This window comes from Sebastes fasciatus, chromosome 23 (genome assembly GCF_043250625.1).
Source record: "Sebastes fasciatus isolate fSebFas1 chromosome 23, fSebFas1.pri, whole genome shotgun sequence".
Classification (NCBI taxonomy): Eukaryota; Metazoa; Chordata; class Actinopteri; order Perciformes; family Sebastidae; genus Sebastes; species Sebastes fasciatus.
In genome coordinates, this window is record NC_133817.1 from 4,662,266 (window position 1) to 4,683,689 (window position 21,424).

General features: G+C 42.0%; 1 protein-coding gene across 4 annotated transcripts; it reads left to right on the top strand.

The window, feature by feature from the left end:
- Positions 1 to 970: 970 nt before the first annotated feature.
- LOC141762365 (protein mono-ADP-ribosyltransferase PARP12) lies at positions 971 to 20,015 on the top strand. Of its 4 annotated transcripts, none has more exons than XM_074626455.1 (13): positions 971 to 1,352; positions 3,603 to 3,738; positions 3,941 to 4,688; positions 5,217 to 5,270; positions 5,423 to 5,549; positions 6,360 to 6,525; positions 7,742 to 7,862; positions 7,951 to 8,047; positions 8,158 to 8,236; positions 8,561 to 8,691; positions 9,117 to 9,268; positions 12,333 to 15,921; positions 19,014 to 20,015. In XM_074626455.1, the coding sequence occupies exons 1-12, from the start codon at positions 1,078 to 1,080 to the stop codon at positions 15,887 to 15,889; spliced, it is 5,643 nt and encodes a 1,880-aa protein (XP_074482556.1). In that variant the 5' UTR covers positions 971 to 1,077; the 3' UTR covers positions 15,890 to 15,921; positions 19,014 to 20,015. The 4 variants fall into 4 exon arrangements, with proteins under 4 accessions (XP_074482556.1, XP_074482555.1, XP_074482558.1 ...); XM_074626456.1 differs by lacking the exons at positions 971 to 1,352; positions 19,014 to 20,015 and adding exons at positions 1,406 to 1,782; positions 1,816 to 3,513 and having other exon boundaries at positions 3,575 to 3,738; positions 12,333 to 16,837; XM_074626454.1 differs by lacking the exon at positions 19,014 to 20,015 and having other exon boundaries at positions 12,333 to 16,837.
- The last annotated feature ends 1,409 nt before the right edge of the window (positions 20,016 to 21,424 follow it).

A 21,424-nucleotide genomic window follows, 5' to 3' on the forward strand; every position in this document is an offset into this window, starting at 1 on the left:
GTGTGTACTGTATATATACAGACATATGTGTGTGTATATGTACAGTATACGTATATGTGCGTGTATATGTATAAACAGTATGTTTGTATACTGTATATGTACATATGTGTGTGTATATGTATATATGTGTGTGTGTAAGTGTGTGTGTGTGTGTGTATATATATTACATGTTTAATATATAGAGATATATATTAAATCATGTTTAATAACATATATATTAAATAATGTTTAATAATATATATATACAATAAATAATGTTTAATAATATATATATATTAAATCATGTTTAATATATATGTATATATATTAAATATTGTTTAAATATATATATATATTAAATGTTTAATATATATTAAATGTTTAAAATATATATATATTAAATAATTGTTAATAATATATATACATATATTAAATATTTTTTTATATATATATATATTAAATAATGTTTAATATATATATATTAAATAATGTTTAAAATATATATATTAAATAATCTTTAATAATATATATATATATATTAAATAATGTTTAATATATATATATTAAATAATTTTTAATATCTTAAATAATGTTTAATAATATATATATATCAAATAATGTTTGATATATATATTATTAAATAATGTTTAATAATATGTTTTGATACAAATAGATTTATGATACAGTAATCTTTTTTTATTTCTTATATACAGTAGTCTGTCCTCAGTTGCAGAATGTGTCACTTGACCTATAGATGATTCAGAAAGTGAATATGAGAATGTGACTCCAAATATATTTTTTGCATTTTGTTTCATTCTGATTTAATTTCTGGTACTCCTACAAAAACAATACAAGAAAAAAATATATATCATAAGAATGTCCTCTTCTGGATCCAGGCCTGTGTTGAGGTCATATAACACAGCGACGCCCCCTAGTGGAGGACAGACAGCATTTACCACTAAATATAGTTAAGTTTCGTTTTCCAATCATCAGAAATGATACTGAACTGTCCCACTGCCATTGAACTCAGCAGTCCTCCTCCTGATTCTGTGCGTCTTTTCTCTGGAAGGAAACAAGGAAACATCAAAGAGCGCAACAATGTTGCAGTCTGACATATTCAGGATCATCTGCGACAATCAAGGATCTGTGGACACCGACTACCTGATCTATAATCTGGGTTTAGGTGATTCTATGAATGAGGTTATTAGTGACAGAGAGAAATTTGCTCAGTGTTGTCCTTTTGGACAGCCTAAGGTGGTGGTCCGGACTGGACTGAGACTGTGCCGAACCAAGGAGTGTCCTGGAGCCTGCAGTGGGCTTCACCTGTGTAAGAAGTTCTTCTTCAATGGTTCCTGTCCTTTCACTGGGTCCAGGTAGGTTTACAGTATGAGGTGTTGGTCACATGAGCGCTGGTAGAGAGGCCTGCTGGGACTCCTTCAGCTGTTTTTTTAAGGAAGTTGTATTGTTTAAATTCAAGTTAACATCATTTTCTTTATTTAATTGAAGTTATTCAGTGAACAACAACACTGTCACAGGTTTGTTTCCGTGTTAAAGTTGCATTTAATGACCTGTTTTTAATGGCCTTGACTCACGTGGTGCGTTCAAGTACTGTTGGTTTGCAGTTTGCAGTTCATGGACACCTTATAGCTTTACAGGCTGATGTAACACATTGAAGTCTGAATAGAATAGAAAGCTTTATTGTCATTGTATTAAATACAACGAGATTCACAGTTGCCACTTCTGGTCAGTGCTTTAAAACAAATACTTGACAAGACTAAACGAGGCAGATAAAACATATAACAGGTAAAACACACAGTTATAAAGCAAATAAAACAGGTAATGTATTTGTGATAAATAAATATAAACAGAAGTGTTACACTAGAAGTATAAAATATAAAAATAGATGTAATGTAAACAGAGGTAATTGCACTTGTAAAACAGGTAGGGTATAGATGTAATAAATAAATAAATGTAAACAAATGTAGTTGCACTTGAGGTGTATGTTATTGATGGTTCCTTTAGAGTTTTTTAGGTAGCTTCAAAGTTAGAAGAATGCTATTTAAAGAAAAAGTCTTGACATTTTTGGCAAAACCGCTTAGGTTATTGACTTCTGGGAGAAAATTAGATGATAATATTGATGCCACTCATGTCTGTAAGCTAAATATGAAGCTATCTCCAGCAGTATTATGACATTATTACCAGCAGCTACAGCAACACAGGCATTGGCCCCCTCATTTTACGCCCCTGGCCCAATCTAGGCCTATAATATCATTATTTAGCGTATTTTAATAGACTAATCCCTTAATGCCCACTGCAGAATAATTTTATGTTACACCATTACTCACTCCATGTACAAAGTATATATGGGGAGCATATTTTTACACGCTTATTATAATATCTTTATTTAAGATAATTTATCTTTTTTTAAGGAAGCTGTATTGTTTAAATTCAAGTTAACATCATTTTCTTTATTGAATTGAAGTTATTCAGTGAACAACAACACTGTCACAGGTTTGTTTCCGCATTAAAGTTGCATTTAATGACCTGTTTATTAATGGCCTTGACTCACGTGGTGCGTTCAAGCACTTGTTGGTTTGCAGTTAAGTTCAGGTGCTGTTATAAAAAACAAACATGGACACAGTGGAGCTTTACAGGCTAATTTAAAGGTCCAATATTGTGCTCATGTTTGTGTTCATTCTTGTATTTTGCGTTTCTTCTAAAACATGTTTATATGCTGTAATGTTAAAAAAACACTTTATTTTCCTCGTACTGTCTGCTTGAATATGCCTGTATTTCCCCTCTGTCTGAAACGCTCTGTTTTTAGCGCATTTTGACCGAATTGCAACAGAAATGCGTTGCTAGAAAACAGTTTGGGTCCATGTGTACTTCCTGTCAGCTGATGACATTCACATAAACTGCAACCAGGAATAAACTGGGACACATTTAGAATGTTTACGTTTAAAATTGTGTCAAGGGTCTAAATATTGTATATTTGTGACATCACAAATGGATAGAAATCCTGACAGCTTGTTTCAAATGCAGAGTTTCTGAATACGGGCTGTGTGTATTTCCCTGTGGATTGAGTGTTTTGATACTTTCACAGTATTTATATAGCACTTAAGCCTGCTTTGTGATTAAAAAAACATGAAAATCTCACTTTTTTTATAATATGGGACCTTTAAGATGTTGTGGGAAGCATATTTTGATGGACTAAACTCAAAACGAGTGCTAATTATGTGCTTTACAAGGCAGACATAAAAGTAATAAAGGATAGAATCCAGATAAACACACATTTCCACATACATTTACCAACAAATATAGATAAATCACAACGTGGTCTGAAAACTAAGTGGCCTACAGATTGGATCTAACAGGAAGTAACTTTTTCTGTGACTTCCTGTACATTTTCTGAAGGCTGCTGGAAACTGTCCGACTTGACCGCAGCTTTTTCTCGAACAAGCCTATTGTTTTTTTACCTTGTGACCTTGTGTGTGTGTTTGTGTCATCACGGCAAAATGTTGTCCTGGAGACGTCCTATTGTACGGGGGAACTACCGCAGAGGAGGTTTGGAGTACTCTTCCAGGGGTTTATAATTCTATGTGTGTTGTGTTCTTTGATGACAGGAGAGGATGCAAATTCTCCCACGACCTGCACTCCTATCACAACTTTGCGCTACTGACAGCGCACGAGCTGGACAGTCTCAGCCTCACGGAGCTGCGCACGCTGCTGATGCAGAGCGACAACTGGCTCCTGCCTCAGGTACGTCTCACTTCATCCGGAGGAGTTTTTCACATCAGGTTGTTGGAGCAGTTACAAAGTGGATCACAGATAAAAACTGTTGCCTCAGAGTTCCCGGAGTTCATCGGATTAACAGAAGTTTAGTTGACTTGACATCTGTATTTATCATAATACTTGCTTTTTGCTTTGCTTGATTGTAACCACCTTTTTCTCCCCACGCCAGATATGTCATAATTACAACAACGGTGGCGGGGAGTTCGGCCTGTGTAAGGATGGTGATGCTTGCCGTAGAATGCACATCTGCGAGAAGTACATGAACCGCGACTGCAGCTGCTCCAAGACTCACGATTTCAAAGCTCCGCAGCCGTACAAGAACCTGCAGGAGAGATTCGTGCCGGACGAACTCATTCAGTCCTTGAAGTCTGTTTACGCAAACATATTGGCTTTGAAGTACGTCGACAGGCAGGCCGATGGGGGCAACCGTGAACAGCAGCAACCAAACGCGGACGCGAGCAGCGACGATGGTTTGCAACAGAGGGAGTGGTACGGTGGGAGAGGGAGAGGTGGTAACAGGGGCAACTGGGGCAACAGGGGAAACAGAGGCAACAGGGGCAACAGAGGCAACAGAGGCAATAGAGGCAATAGAGGCAATAGAGGCAACAGAGGCAACAGAGGCAACGGGGGCAACGATCAACAGCAGCAACCAACCTGTTCCACTAATGACGACCTTCCTGACATCGATGCCTTTGATCTGTACAGTGAAGATGGACAGATGGACTGGTTTTCCACCACTGTCAGCTCTGCTGACGCCAACGACACCGATGCGAGCAGCAACGACGGTCAGAACAGAAAACGAAATCCAGATAAAACTTCGACTGCCGTCAGAACCCGTTCCACTGCTGACATCCCCGGTGCTGTCAACAACACTGATGATGGACCGAACAGAAGACGAAGACCTGGGCCTGTTCGAGGTAAATTATGCCAGTTTAGGGATGCTAGTTTTCTTAAACGATAACCGTAGTCACACACATACGGTCTGTCAGCGCGGCATAACTTCAGCGAGTTTCCGACAGACCGTGTGTGTGTTGTCGGTGGCGTTATAGCTGTGAACGTAGCTGTAGCAGGCAGTGTGTGTACAGTTTATTTGTCGGTGAATAAATGCTACGAGGCTACAACTCCTCCGCTCAATCGAGCTATAGACGGGAGCCGACTTCCTGTATTTGTAACGCCAGCTCAGACTCTCTTAAGGTGAACCAGCTTTTCTCTTTAAAGTGACGACTTTTCTCAGCTTTTTAATTAATTATTAACGTTTCTTTTAACCGTTTTAACCGATAGCGTTAATCGGTTAAAATGCTTAATGTCGGTTAGCGGTTAAACGGTTAATTATTAACATCCCTACGCCAGCTGCAAAAGCTTTCATTCGAAATGTTGTTTGACAGAACTTTGTAAAATTTAAAGAAACAACACTTTATCGTGCACTTGTTGTTTGTTTCCTTTAGATAAAACTGAGATATGCATGTACTTCGTCAAAGGACACTGTATACATGATGACGGTGAGTAATCAATGATACATCCTAGATCAAATTAATTGCACATTTTGTATTTGTTCAAAACGTCTCTTAAAGGGAGATTTGTCAAGTATTTAATACTCTTATCAACATGGGAGTGACAGTCACATGAATTTTATCATCCGATGTCTTCCCAGAGCGATGCTTTAGAGTTCACACCAAGATGCCGTACAGATGGGAGGTCAGAGAGGATGATAAATGGACTCCCTTGCCTCATAATGAGACCATTGAGAAGGACTACTGTGATCCCAAAAACACATACAGGTACTCTCTGCTGACAGTCAGTGGGATGTGGGATCTTAGTTCTGGGACGATGTTATTTGTGAACTCACCCATGTCAAGATTTATACTGAAACAACCAATTTCAATTAACTTAACAATGGCAAAAAGTCTTAAGTATTTCATGCAGCTTTTTTTTTTTTTTTGCCATTTCTTTAAAGGAACAGTGTGTAGAATTTTGGGGGATCTGTTTTGCAGAAATGGAATATAATATTCATAACTGTTTTAATTTTTAACAGACGAACCAAACTCTGGCTCTAGAGAGAGCCTTTTGCATTTTTACATTACCGGAAGGCCACCGTAGTTCTCCGACACACTTGTGAAACTGCTGTAACGTGAGCTGCAGAGTGCAAAACCTTGGTACCGCCAGCTGCCGTCCGACTTCTGTTGCTCCTTAAGTAGTGTTATTATGGTAAGGATGGCCTCTGAGCGGGAGAACGGTGTTACCACGGTTTTGCACTAGGCGGCTCACGTTACCGCAGTCTTGGAAAGGGAGGAGTGAGTTGAGGGGTTCTCAGTTGACACCACTAGATGCCACCAAATCCTACACACTGCACCTTTAAAGGAACAGTGTGTAACATTTAGGGGGATATATCGGCAGAAATGGAATATAATATTAACAAGTATGTTTTCTTTAGCGTATAATCACCTGAAAATTAGAATTGTTTTGTTTTCGTTAGCTTAGAATGAGCCGTTTATATATACAAACGTAGCGGGTCCTTTTCATGGACTGTTGTTTCAATAAACTGCTGTTGAATTGTATGAATTAATAGTTATCTATTTTGCTGTCTTTAGTGGCAGCAGCCCACAAGTGCATTTTGACACGATGACCCGTGGATCGGACAAAGTACGACGGGTCTCTACCGCAAACTCTCTGCTTGAGCCGACCTTCATCCACACCACCGTGTGGCTTTGGCACTGGGAGGACCAGCACGGAAAGTGGAACGTGTACGCTTCAGCTGTGAGTAACTGCAGATATTTTTAGTTTGATTTACTGGTGAAAAGAAAAAATTCAGAACAGGATTAGAATTTATTTATATTTTAAATATAACTAAATGTTTTAGGGCAACAACAGTAATGTTTACAAAAGCAACGTCACTATAGAAACTCAATAATCCCACTGTAAACAAATCTAAAATGTCAATAAAATTAATTTTCCTGAGTGAAGTTAAGAAAGCATAAAGCACACAGACATCAGTCAGCATCAGTCCTTCCTCCTGTCCTCTGTCCTCCATTTTAAGATTAATTATTTAGCACCGGTGCCCGTTTAATACCGGGTTTCGCTAGTTCTGTTAAAGCCGCTCTCATCAATATTTTCATAGAAACAACGGATTAGTTATGTAATGCTATCTGGGGAAATATTCTGAAATAGAAATGTCCCAGTCTCCTCAATCTGCAACATTGTATTGCAGCCAATCGAGGTATATATTATCCGACCATTATAAGGCTGATCAAAGTTCGATGTCATTACTCTCCCATAACGCCACGTCAGTAAGACCTTGTAAACACTGAAACAGTTCCTCATAGATAAGAGCGTGAGTTAGCAAACAGTGGCGCTGCATGAAAAATATGCACTTAAGCAGTCATGCAGTTAAGAAGCATTACTCAATTTATTTTAGCAAATGCATTTGGGTTCATACAGCAGACAAAAAGTAAAAGACAAAGCACTACAGCATTCTTTATAACCTTGAGTTAGCCTCCTTCCCCGGTGGCCCACACCTCCCACCCTGCTTGTGTGTGAGAAAGCATTGTCTATTCATACAAGGGGAGTTACTTGTGATTAGCTTGTTTTAGCAGAGTGCAGGTGCGAGGGGGATAAGAAGTGTAACACGTTAGGACAGTCTGTGCTCTCCAGGAACATTCAGATTTATCTGAGTACACGAATGATAACCTTTTGCTACGTACACATTCCAAGGGACTGCATATTCACAAACTTTGATTCGTTGTTCACTGTTGGACATTTAGGGTCTAAAATAAGCTAAAAATGGCTATAAATGAATAGATTGGTAGAATTAAATGTTGAAATTCACATGTATTTATATATACAGATTTTTTTTTTTCATTGTTTGTTTTCTGATGTTTTTGTTTCGTAGGCAATAGTCTTTTTGCATGGTTGGTCATCTACCATTTCAGTTGTGCTCTGAGGTAAAAACAGACTTATCTGTCTTGTGTTGCAGGGCGGTGGACACAACCTAGCAGACATGGACAGCCATAAACTGGAGCAGAAGTTTCTGGCCAATGACAAAGATGTGGTGGACTTCACCGCCGGTTCACAGTCATACTCGCTCAGTTTCCAAGGTAAACAAACATTACGCCATGGAGCTCTGTGTTTACACTTGTTGTGCATTTAGAAATATTCAAGCTGTATTGTAAAATTTTTCCTCAGACATGATACAAACAAACACGCAGTATGGCACTAAGAGGCTTGTGAAAAGACGGCCGCAGTTTGTCTCTGCGGCTGACGTCCAAAACAAGAAAGTGAGGTACGTCGTCCTAAATATGTCACATTTATGTTTTACACCTTTTTTTAAGAAACATTTTATTCAAACCTTCTCACAATAAAAACTAATCCTACTTTGCTTTCTGACCCCAGACGGCCTGCTGGTCTAGCAAATTTCACCTCTATGCCCGACCGCTGGGACAAGACACAGACTCCCGAAACAGGATACAGGGTATTGTGAATACACCACACCTGCAAACTGCATGACGAACGTAACTTCAAAGTCTCTACTGTTTTGGCTAATATTCGTGCCCTGAAGAAGTTCGAGGGTTTCTCAGAAAATGTACTTCGTTCCGGAATTTTTTTTTTTGCTTTTCCACCATATCAACCTAAAAGGTGATATGTCAATGTTGTGTTCACAACGCTGCCCCCAAGTGGCCAAAAAATCAGTTATTGCAGTAATTGTGCCTGAAAATTATGAGAAGATTTTTTTTTAGTGATTCAAAAAAATGTGCCTGGGTAAAATTAATTTCTTTTCTCTTTGTGTTCTTTCCAGCGAGTCCCCCTCCAGCGTTCCTCAGACGAATTTAAGGAGATTGAAACTCTTTTCTGTCAAACTATGAGAGGCTATGACATCGTCAAAATAGAGAGGATTCAGAACAAACCTCTTTGGGAAGTCTTTCAGTGGTACGTATGTGATTTTATTGTGTTTGGTCTGGAAACTGGTTGTGTGTTTAATATCTTCTTAGCTAGATTATCAGTCAATCTGCTCAGATAACCACCTCTCTCTGGGTGTTAAAGCCAGATTATGTCACTTTTATATGCAGTAAAATACACTATTGTTCACTTTAGGGGTTTTGCTGCTACAGCAAGTAGCTTATGGTGGCTAATGTTAGCTAACTTTAGAAAAGTTTAGATAGATATTGATAGTCAGTTCCCTGACTTTATGACTTTTTTCTAATTGTTCTTTAGCAACGTATTGGTATTTATTATTATCCCTTGTTTGCCACTTGTGGCCGCTGTTGAGCCAAAGTTTCATGCCAAGTTAGCACGCAATCCTAAATGTCTCAGCTTGATTTAAAGTTTCTTATGTATTTTTCCTGAAAAAAAAGGCAGAAAAATCAGATGACGAACAGCAACAAGGGGCGCAATGTGACAGAAAAACAGCTCTTTCATGGCACTGACTCTAAATACGTAGACGTCATCTGCCACACCAACTTCGACTGGAGGATCTGTGGAATTAATGGAACTGCTTTTGGCGAAGGTGAGTTGATGATTCTGGGCTTCTTACTGATTCGATAACAAAAGTTGTTTAAAAAGAAAACTTACTCTAAGAGGATGGGACGGTATCTTAGTCAATCCTAATATCTTAACATCGCACTCATTCGCACTCAAATTTAAAGGGACAGTTCACCAAAATCTTAATGGAACTTAATTTTTTACCCTTATGCGGTGTTTCTAAGTTGCTCCTTAGTTGCATCCCCTAGTGTCCATATACAGTGTGGTGACATTACAATTATCCCACAAAATTTGGGATCTCTCTCTGTGTCCAAACACAGGTAGTTACTTTGCCCGGGACGCAAAGTACTCCCACAACTACACTGGTACCACTCATGTCAAATCCTTGTTCATCTCACGGGTGCTGGTGGGAGACTACACCAGAGGGTCCTCCAGCTACCGCCGACCTCCTTCCAAGGACGGCGGGGACATAAACTTCTTTGACAGCTGCGTAGACGACGTCACGAACCCTTCCATCTTTGTTGTGTTTGAGAAGCACCAGATCTACCCCGAGTACCTGCTGGAGTACAAGACCATGCACCCACTTGTTGCCTCATATGGTTCTGGTGCTGCGGCAGCACCGGCACCAGCACCAGCACCGGCACCAGCCCCAAGACCAGCTGCCCGACCCAGTTGGGCAACATCATACCAACCCAGCACATCCTCATACCAACCCAGCACACCCTCATACCAACCCAGCAGAGCATTCATGCAACCCGCCATGGCACCTCCTCTACCTTCCCCACCAACCCCGCCCCCAAAGAAAAATGATTCTTGTGTCATTGCTTAGGGACACAGGTGTAGTGAGGGCAGGTGTTTTTTTAATAGTTTAATGACATTAGAAAGAGCTTGATGGTGGTGGGGCAGAATGCTTTGGCAACGAGTAGAGTGACTTTTATGCAGTAGTGTGACCAATGCCTAGTTCACACTACACAACTTTAGCCCTGATTTTCCGATCCCAGACAGTTTTTGGAGCTCCTCGACAAAAAAGCCTCAGATCAGAGGCATATCGGCGTTGGCTCGCCTCTCGTCGCCTGTAACAATAAGAACTTACTGTGTGTCAGGGTTCCCATGGGGTCTTAAAAAGTCTTAAAAAGTCTCAAATCCAATAACCTGAATTTAAAGGCCTTAAAATGTCTTAAATACAATTTAGGCAGGTCTTAAAAATAAAAGAAATGCATTATCTTGCTTTTATAAATATTTTGTTTTTGAGCACGCCGTAACAAAACTTTGAAACGGAACCAAAAGGGAATAGCTGTGCTCCCCGGATAGAATCTATCGGAGCACACCCGTTTCACGTGCAGTCAAGGGAAGTGCAGGGTTTTTCCTGCATAGAGAATTACGAGGCGGCCGCCTCTGTCAAATTTCGCCCCGCCTCCAGCTTTCAACGAAACTCTGAGAGGTGTCTTCATTGATTACACTATTTTCTAATAACACGCATTGCACTTTATGGATTTCTGTCATTTGTATCTGCAATTGCGGCATTACTCCGATGTGTTGGTGCTGTATCATAACCATCATAGTGAACCAGGAAAGGCGCTGCCAAAACTACCAAAGAAGAAGAAACGAGCCGTCTATTTAGATTTTCGGCTGGATCGCTGCAAAGCTGGAGCGACAGTGTTTCCGCTGGTAACGTCTTCGCCACCACAGCAAACAATTTGCAAGTAATTCCGGGGTTCCGATTTTCTTTCATGTCCTTACTGATTTCTTGACAGTATTGACATGAAGTAGGTCTTAAATTACATTCATACTGGTCTTAAAAAGGCCTTAAAAAGTCTCAAATTTGACTTGTTGAAACCTGCAGATACCCTGGTGTGTGTTGCATTTGCAACACGGAGCAAAGTTGTCGTTGCACCTCGAGGAATAAATAGTAAATAAGAGTGTGGAAACAGGCAGTTTTGTGAACATCAGCAATGTGTCTCGTATATGGTATCACGTCATTTACCGTGTGTTTCTTGTGTTTTTTTCGTGACAAAACGTAGTTTGGAGACCTCATCGGGGATTCCTCCCGGTGAAAGATCTTGTACTGTGTGACCCCCACCTGTCTCCGGTCAGTCATGTAGTGTAAACCGTAACGACTAAAGACAGGAAGTTGTGTAGTGTGAACAGTACAGCGATAAGGTGCTTATTTAACACTAAAATTATTAATCACAAAAAAACTACGGTGAACTGGAAATATTAATGCCAAGTTCACAGTAGCTAAATGTTCGTGTTGTGCACTGAATCAATAAATAAATGCAAAACAGGAACAGTGTTTTATTCTCAGGTTTGCATTATACGGCCATGTTTGTTCCTGTTGGAGCTGCAGGTCTCTCTCCATCTTTCTCTGTGTGTCTCATAAGTGAACTGAAAATGCCAATCATGAAAATATAATCAGCAACTGATACTCAATAAATTGTTTAACGAGGACCTATTAAGCTTATATTCATGTGCATACTTGGATTTAGGGTTTCTACTAGAACATGTTTACATGCTTTAATGTTCAAAAAACACTTTATAAAGAGACAAAACTTTGTCTTTTCTTGACAACAGCCATTGCCGCCATTTTGGACTGAAAACGCTTATATTATTTATATTATTTTATTGTTCAACACAGGCCATTTCGGTAGAATATGTCAATAGAACAGAAATAGTTTTGTTTTACTTTTGTACGGCACTTTTTAGGCGGACGTTTTATTGGCGTCCGGTAGTCGCTTTCAGTCCAAAATGGCATAAGCGTAGCTCTGCTGCTGGTCGCTAATGTTGCAATTGAACGAACAATTGACTTTCACTTCTTATCAATATACGTTCTTTGCTAACAATACTAACAGCACAAACAGTGCAAACAACGGTAACAGTGCTGACAGAGCTAACAGTGCTAACCCTAGGGGGGGAATTAGAGGGTGGGCACACGATTTTAAAGACCAAACAAATAATTGTTTATTCAAGAAAATACTTGATGAATCGATAATTAAAATAATCCTTAGTTACAACCCCTAGTGTCCATATACAGTATAGTGACATTACAATAATCCCACAAAATTGGGATCTCTTTCTGTGTCCAAACACAGGTAGTTACTTTGCCCGGGACGCAAAATACTCCCACAACTACACCGGTACCGCTGACGTCAAATCCTTGTTCATCTCACGGGTGCTGGTGGGAGACTACACCAGAGGGTCCTTCACCTACCGCCGACCTCCTTCCAAGGACGGCGGGGACATAAACTTCTTTGACAGCTGCGTAAACGACGTTACGGACCCTTCCATCTTTGTTGTGTTTGACAAGCTCCAGATCTACCCCGAGTACCTGCTGCAGTACAAGACCATGCACCCACTTCTTGCTTTATATGGTGCTGCGGCAGCACCGGCACCGGCACCGGCACCGGCACAGAGACAAGCTGCCCAACCCAATTGGGCAACATCATCAGTTTATCAACTGGGTACATCAGTTACTCAACCCAGCACACCCAAATACCAACCCAGTACATCAGTTACTCAACCCAGCACACCCTCATACCAACCCATCACAGACCCATTCAGAACCATTACAGACCCAGCACAGACCCATTCAGACCCAGCACAGACCCATTCAGACCCAGTACATCAGTTACTCAACCCATTACACCCTTATACCAACCCAGAACATCAGTTACTCAACCCATTACACCCAATTACCAACCCAGTACATCAGTTACTCAACCCAGCACACCCTTATACCAACCCAGTACATCAGTTACTCAACCCAGCACACCCTCATACCAAGCCAGCAAAGACCCATTCAGAACCATTACAGACCCATTCAGACCCAGCACAGACCCATTCAGACCCAGCACAGACCCATTCAGACCCAGTACATCAGTTACTCAACCCAGCACACCCAAATACCAACCCAGTACATCAGTTACTCAACCCAGCACACCCAAATACCAACCCAGTACATCAGTTACTCAACCCAACACACCCAATTACCAACCCAGTACATCAGTTACTCAACCCATTACACCCAAATACCAACCCAGTACATCAGTTACTCAACCCATTACACCCTTATACCAACCCAGAACATCAGTTACTCAACCCATTACACCCAAATACCAACCCAGTACATCAGTTACTCAACCCAGCACACCCAAATACCAACCCAGTACATCAGTTACTCAACCCAACACACCCAATTACCAACCCAGTACATCAGTTACTCAACCCATTACACCCAAATACCAACCCAGTACATCAGTTACTCAACCCATTACACCCTTATACCAACCCAGAACATCAGTTACTCAACCCATTACACCCAAATACCAACCCAGTACATCAGTTACTCAACCCAGCACACCCAAATACCAACCCAGTACATCAGTTACTCAACCCAGCACACCCAAATACCAATCCAGTACATCAGTTACTCAACCCAGTACACCCTTATACCAACCCAGTACATCAGTTACTCAACCCAGCACACCCTCATACCAAGCCAGCAAAGACCCATTCAGAACCATTACAGACCCATTCAGACCCAGCACAGACCCATTCAGACCCAGCACAGACCCATTCAGACCCAGTACATCAGTTACTCAACCCAGCACACCCAAATACCAACCCAGTACATCAGTTACTCAACCCAACACACCCAATTACCAACCCAGTACATCAGTTACTCAACCCAACACACCCAATTACCAACCCAGTACATCAGTTACTCAACCCATTACACCCAAATACCAACCCAGTACATCAGTTACTCAACCCATTACACCCTTATACCAACCCAGAACATCAGTTACTCAACCCATTACACCCAAATACCAACCCAGTACATCAGTTACTCAACCCAGCACACCCAAATACCAACCCAGTACATCAGTTACTCAACCCAACACACCCAATTACCAACCCAGTACATCAGTTACTCAACCCATTACACCCAAATACCAACCCAGTACATCAGTTACTCAACCCAGCACACCCAAATACCAATCCAGTACATCAGTTACTCAACCCAGTACACCCTTATACCAACCCAGTACATCAGTTACTCAACCCAGCACACCCTCATACCAAGCCAGCAAAGACCCATTCAGAACCATTACAGACCCATTCAGACCCAGCACAGACCCATTCAGACCCAGCACAGACCCATTCAGACCCAGTACATCAGTTACTCAACCCAGCACACCCAAATACCAACCCAGTACATCAGTTACTCAACCCAGCACACCCGAATACCAACCCAGTACATCAGTTACTCAACCCAACACACCCAATTACCAACCCAGTACATCAGTTACTCAACCCATTACACCCAAATACCAACCCAGTACATCAGTTACTCAACCCATTACACCCTTATACCAACCCAGAACATCAGTTACTCAACCCATTACACCCAAATACCAACCCAGTACATCAGTTACTCAACCCAGCACACCCAAAATACCAATCCAGTACATCAGTTACTCAACCCAGTACACCCTTATACCAACCCAGAACATCAGTTACTCAACCCAGTACACCCTTATACCAACCCAGTACATCAGTTACTCAACCCAGCACACCCTCATACCAAGCCAGCAAAGACCCATTCAGAACCATTACAGACCCATTCAGACCCAGCATAGACCCATTCAGACCCAGTTCATCAGTTACTCAACCCAGCACACCCTCATACCAACCCATCACAGACCCATTCAGAACCATTACAGACCCATTCAGACCCAGCACAGACCCATTCAGACCCAGCACAGACCCATTCAGACCCATTACATCAGTTACTCAACCCAGCACACCCAAATACCAACCCATTACATCAGTTACTCAACCCAGCACACCCAAATACCAACCCAGTACATCAAGTACTCAACCCAGCACACCTTTATACCAACCCAGCACAGACCCATTCAGAACCATTACAGACCCATTCAGACCCAGCACAGACCCATTCAGACCCAGTACATCAGTTACTCAACCCAGCACACCCAAATACCAACCCAGTACATCAGTTACTCAACCCAGCACACCCAAATACCAACCCATTACATCAGTTACTCAACCCAGCACACCCAAATACCAACCCAGTACATCAGTTACTCAACCCAGCACACCCAAATACCAACCCATTACATCAGTTACTCAACCCAGTACACCCTCATACCAACCCAGCACCGACCAATTCAGAACCAGCACAGACCCATTTAGACCCAGCACAGACCCATTCAGACCCAGCACAGACCCATTCAGACCCAGTACATTAGTTACTAAACCCAGCACTGACCCATTCAGACCCAGCACAGACCGATTTAAACCGAGTACAGACCCATTCAGACCCAGTACATCAGTTACTCAACCCAGCACACCCTCATACCAACCCAGCACAAACCCATTCAGACCCAGTACATCAGTTACTCAACCCAGTACACCCTCATACCAACCCAGCACAAACCTATTCAGACCCAGTACGTTAGTTACTCAACCCAGTACACCCTCATACCAACCCAGCACAAACCCATTCAGACCCAGTACGTTAGTTACTCAACCCAGCACACCCTCATACCAACCCAGCAGAACAGTTATGCAACCCACCAGGGCATCTCCTCTGCCTTCTCCAACAAGCCCGCGCCCAAAGTAAAATGATTCCTGTATCATTGCTTACGGACACAGGTGAAGGGAGGGCAGGTGTTTTTTTAATAGTTTAATGACATTAGAAGGAGCTTGATGGTGGTTGCGCAGAATGCTCTGGCAACGAGTAGAGTGACTTTTATGCAGTATGCAGTGTTTCTGCTGGTAACATCTTCGCCACCACAGCAAACAATTTGCAAGTAATTCCGGGATTCCAATTTTTCTTTCATATCCTTACTACTTTCCTGCCAGTATTGACATGAAGTAGGTCTTAAATTACATTCATAATGGTCTTAAAAAGGTCTTAAATATGACTTGTTGAAACCTGCAGATACCCTGGTGTTTGTTGCATTTGCAACACGGAGCAAAGTTGTCGTTGCACCTCGAGGAATAAATAGTAAAAAAGAGTGTGGAAACCGGTGGAACAGGCTGTTATGTGAGCATCAACAATGTGTCTCGTATATGGTATCACGTCATTCACCGTGTATTTCTTGCGTTTTTTTCGTGACAAAACGTAGTTTGGAGACCTCATCAGGGATTCCTCCCGGTGAAAGATCTTGTACTGTGTGACCCCCACCTGTCTCCGGTCAGTCATGTAGTGTGAACTGTAACGACTAAAGACAGGAAGTTGTGTAGTGTGAATGGTACAGCGATAATAGAGTGCTTATTTTTAACACTAAAATTATTAATCACAAAAAAAACTACAGTGAACTGGAAATATGAATGCCAAGTTCACAGTAGCCAAATTTTTGTTTTGTGCACTGAATCAATAAATAAATGCAAAACAGGAACACTGTTTTATTCTCAGGTTTGCATTATACGGCCATGTTTGTTCCTGTTAGAGCTGCAGGTCTCTCTCCGTCTTTCTCTCTGTGTGTCTCATAAGCGAATTGAAAATGCCAATCATGAAAATGTAATCAGCAACTGTTTTGATACTCAATAAATTGTTTAACGAGGACCTATTATGCTCATTTTTAGGTGCATACTTGTATTTTGGGTTTCTACTGGAACATGTTTACATGCTTTAATGTTCATAAAACACTTTAGTTTTCTCATACCGGCTGTGCTGCAGCACCTCTTTTCACCCTGTCTGAAACGCTCTGCTTGTACTCCTGGCCCGCCCAGTCTGCTCTGATTGGTCAGCTGGCCCACTCTGTTGTGATTGGTCAACCAAACCGAACTCTTCAGACTCCACCTTAACTGCGCTCTAACTAGCTTTGTTTGAGGGTGTGCCAAATGTGTTACTTGGTGACATCACCAAGTTACTGAAGAGAAGGCGGGCACTTCAAGCAAGGCAGTGCAGGAGCAGTGTTTCTGTGGGGGAGAGTAACTCCCTTTGGCGTGCACTTTACATGCACAAAAAACTATATTACACACTTAAGGATAGGGAAAAAGCACAAAAGCATAATAGGTCTTCTTCAAAGGTGCTAAATTTGAAATTCAGAGCATATCTATTGCCTCCACGTGGCTCTCAACATGGCGACGGCTGAGCCGACAGCTTGCAGCTAACGGCAAAGAGTATAGAAGCAAAGAGACAAAACTTTGTCTTTTCTTGACAACAGCCGTTGCCGCCATTTTGGACTGAAAACGCTTATATTATTTATATTATTTTATTGTTCAACACAGGCCATTTCGGTAGAATATGACAATAGAACAGAAATAGTTTTGTTTTACTTTTGTACGGCACTTTTTAGGCGGACGTTTTACTGGCGTCCGGTAGTCACTTTCAGTCCAAAATGGCATAAGCGTAGCTCTGCTGCTGGTCGCTGATTTTGCAATTGAACGAACAATTGACTTTCACTTCTTATCAATATACGTTCTTTGCTAACGGTGCTAATAACACAAACAGTGCAAACAACGGTAACAGTGCTGACAGAGCTAACATTGCTAACCCTAGGGGGGGATTTAGAGGGTGGGCACACGATTTTAAAGACCAAACAAATAATTGTTTATTCAAGAAAATACTTTGCAGATGAATTGATAATTAAAATAATCCTTAGTTGCAACCCCTAGTGTCCATATACAGTATAGTGACATTACAATAATCCCAAAATGTGGGATCTCTTTCTGTGTCCAAACACAGGTAGTTACTTTGCCCGGGACGCAAAATACTCCCACAACTACACCGGTCTCGCTGACGTCAAATCCTTGTTCATCTCACGGGTGCTGGTGGGAGACTACACCAAAGGGTCCTCCAGCTACCGCCGACCTCCTTCCAAGGACGGCGGGGACATAAACTTCTTTGACAGCTGCGTAAACGACGTTACGGACCCTTCCATCTTCGTTGTGTTTGAGAAGCTCCAGATCTACCCCGAGTACCTGCTGCAGTACAAGACCATGCACCCACTTGTTGCTTTATATGGTGCTGCGGCAGTACCAGCACCGGCACCGGCACCGGCACCGGCACCGGCCCTGGCAGCGGCAGCGGCGCTTGCACGAGCACCGGCACCGGCACCGGCAGCGGCAGCGGCACCGGCACCGGCACCGGCACCGGCACCGGCACCGAGACCAGCTGCCCAACCCAATTGGGCAACATCATCACTTTATCAACTCGGTACATCAGTTACTCAACCCAGCACACCCTCATACCAACCCAGCACAAACCCATTCAGACCCAGTACATTAGTTACTAAACCAAGCGCACCCCCATTCAGACCCAGCACAGACCCATTGAGCCCCAGCACAGACCCATTCAGCCCTAGCACAGACCCATTCAGACCCAGCACAGACCCATTCAGACCCAGTACATCAGTTACTCAACCTAGCGCACCCTCATTCAGACCCAGTGCATCAGTTACTCAACCTAGCGCACCCTCATTCAGACCCAGTACATCAGTTACTCAACCCAGCACACCCTCATTCAGAGCCAGTACATCAGTTACTAACCCCAGCACACCCTCATTCAGACCCAGGCCATCAGTTACTCAACCCAGCACACCCTCATTCAGACCCAGTACATCAGTTACTAATCCCAGCACACCCTCATTCAGACCCAGTACATCAGTTACTTATCCTAGCACACCCTCATACCAACCCTTCAGAACATCAATGCAACCCACCAGGGCATCTCCTCTACCTTCCCCAACAAGCCCGCGCCCAAAGAAAAATAATTGCGTCATTGCTTAGGGACACAGGTGAAGTGAGGGCAGGTGTTTTTTTAATAGTTTGATGGTGGTTGCGCAGAATGCTCTGGCAACGAGTAGAGTGACTTTTATGCAGTAGTGTCACCAATGCCTAGTTCACACTACACAACTTTAGCCCTGATTTTCCGATCCCAAACAGTTTGTGGAGCTCCCCGACAAAAAAGTCTCAGATCAGAGGCATATCAGCGTTGGCTCGCCTCTTGTCGCCTGTAACAATAGGAACTTACTGTTTGTCGGGGTTCCAGCGGGGTCTTAAAAAGTCTTAAAAAGTCTCAAATCCAATAACCTGAATTTAAAGGCCTAGAATTTATCGGAGCACACCCGTTTCATGTGCAGTCAAGGGAAGTGCAGGGTTTTTCCTGCAAAGAGAATTACGAGGCGGCTGCCTCCGTCAAATTTCGCCCCGCCTCCAGCATTCAACAAAACTCTTGACGGGTGTCTTCATGGAAAACACTATTTTCTAATAACAAGCATTGCACCTGATGGATTTCTGTCATTTGTAACTGCAATTGCGGCATTACTCCGATGTGTTGGCGCTGTATCATAACCAGCATAGTGAACCCTCCCCGTCTCCGGTCATTCATGTGTGAACCGTAACGACTAAAGACAGGAAGTTGTGTAGTGTGAACGGTACGGCGATAATAGAGTGCTTATTTTTAACACTAAAATTATTAATCACAAAAAAACTACGGTGAACTGGAAATATTAATACCAAGTTCACAGTAGCCAAATGTTTGTTTTGTGCACTGAATCAATAAATAAGTGCAACACGGGAACACTGTTTTATCTTCATGTTTGCATTATACGGCCATGTTTGTTCCTGTTGGAGCTGCAGGTCTCTCTCCGTCTTTCTCTGTGTGTCTCATAAGTGAATTGAAAATGCCAACAGCGGTCGGGTTGAGCCTCTTAGTGAAATGAGGCAGGGCATGAAAAATGATCAATATAGCTGCTGGTGCTTCCTGTGACATTAGACATTAGGCCTGCAAATCACCCCCCCTCCTCACAACACACACACACACACACACACACACACACACACACACACACACACACACACACACACACACAGTAGTATACATACACTAGCAACCGCCGCCTGTTGTGTTTCGTGACAGACTGCAGTGTGAATGTGAATATGTTTGCATGTTAAGATGACACATCCACCCTGATGTTTTCATTTAATCAATCCACATGCTAAAACATGCATTGCTTTTCGCTAAAGCTAACTAAATCTGACTTTATGCAATGATTTATATTTACTGTATGAACATTAAGACAATTTGTTCTAAACCAGAATGCATTTTTCTTTTCCATGTTTTTTACTGTTTGCAGACAGACCACCAAACCTTGGTCCAGATGTACTCGTGCAATGTAAACAATCCTAGCAGAACATTTCATTGAAATAAACCACTGTTGTTTGGATCAAAGAATATTTGAGAGTTAAGTTTAAGGGATAATGTACAGCGAGCCGGTCATTGTTGTGAAAGAATCCTTGACGGGGCGATGCTGCACCCCGACGCAAAGGGGATTCTTTCACAACAATGACTTGCTCGCTGTACATTATCCCGCTTATCACACGGCTACTTACTTAAGAAATCAATATTTTGACACAAAAACAGTACGCCAGAGTCTGACATCAGAGCTGCGCCCATAGCAACGGTCTGTTATAAAGAAATTACAGACCGCAGAACGTTCCCGTCAGCTCTACCGAGCAGTTTTATCATCTTTCAGCATGTTGTTTTGGTTTTGCTGCCCACAACTTAACTGTTTGTTTTTTTAAATCTTGTGCGTACAACATAAAATACATTCTTCAGTTGGTCAACAACAATAATGTCGCTCCGCATCATCAGCTGAATGTTTGTTGCGCTGCCACCAAGTAGCCAAACAAAATCCATTCATGCCGCTTTAAAGCGGAAGTTGGTAATATTGAGCAAATATGATAAAACTGTAATGCCCATTTCTTGCGTAAAATGTTTTCAGAAATATCTTGTAGTGTACTGTTTAGCTGTAAAATGAGAAAGTTTGCTCCGGCTGGTGGGCGGTGCTTGGTATTTCCAACTGGTCTTAACATGGCGGCAAACTTTCTCATTTTTCAGGTAAAAAAATGTGTTTCTGAAAACATTTGAGGAGAGAAGTAGACATTACAGTAACAGAATATTGAATCATATTTGATTAGCGCTGCCTAGTTTGACCGTTTGATTGGAGTTCACGAGTGATTGACAGCTGCTCAGAGACGGCAAGGCTCCAGCTCGGCTCGGATTGGTTGTTTTCCTCCGGTCTGTGAAATCTGCTGCTTTAAATGTATTATTAGTTAGTTGTTTGAACAATAATGATAACCAAACTGAGGTGATTTACAAGCACTGGTGGATACTTTGGTGTTGGTGGTTGAGGACTTTTTTTTC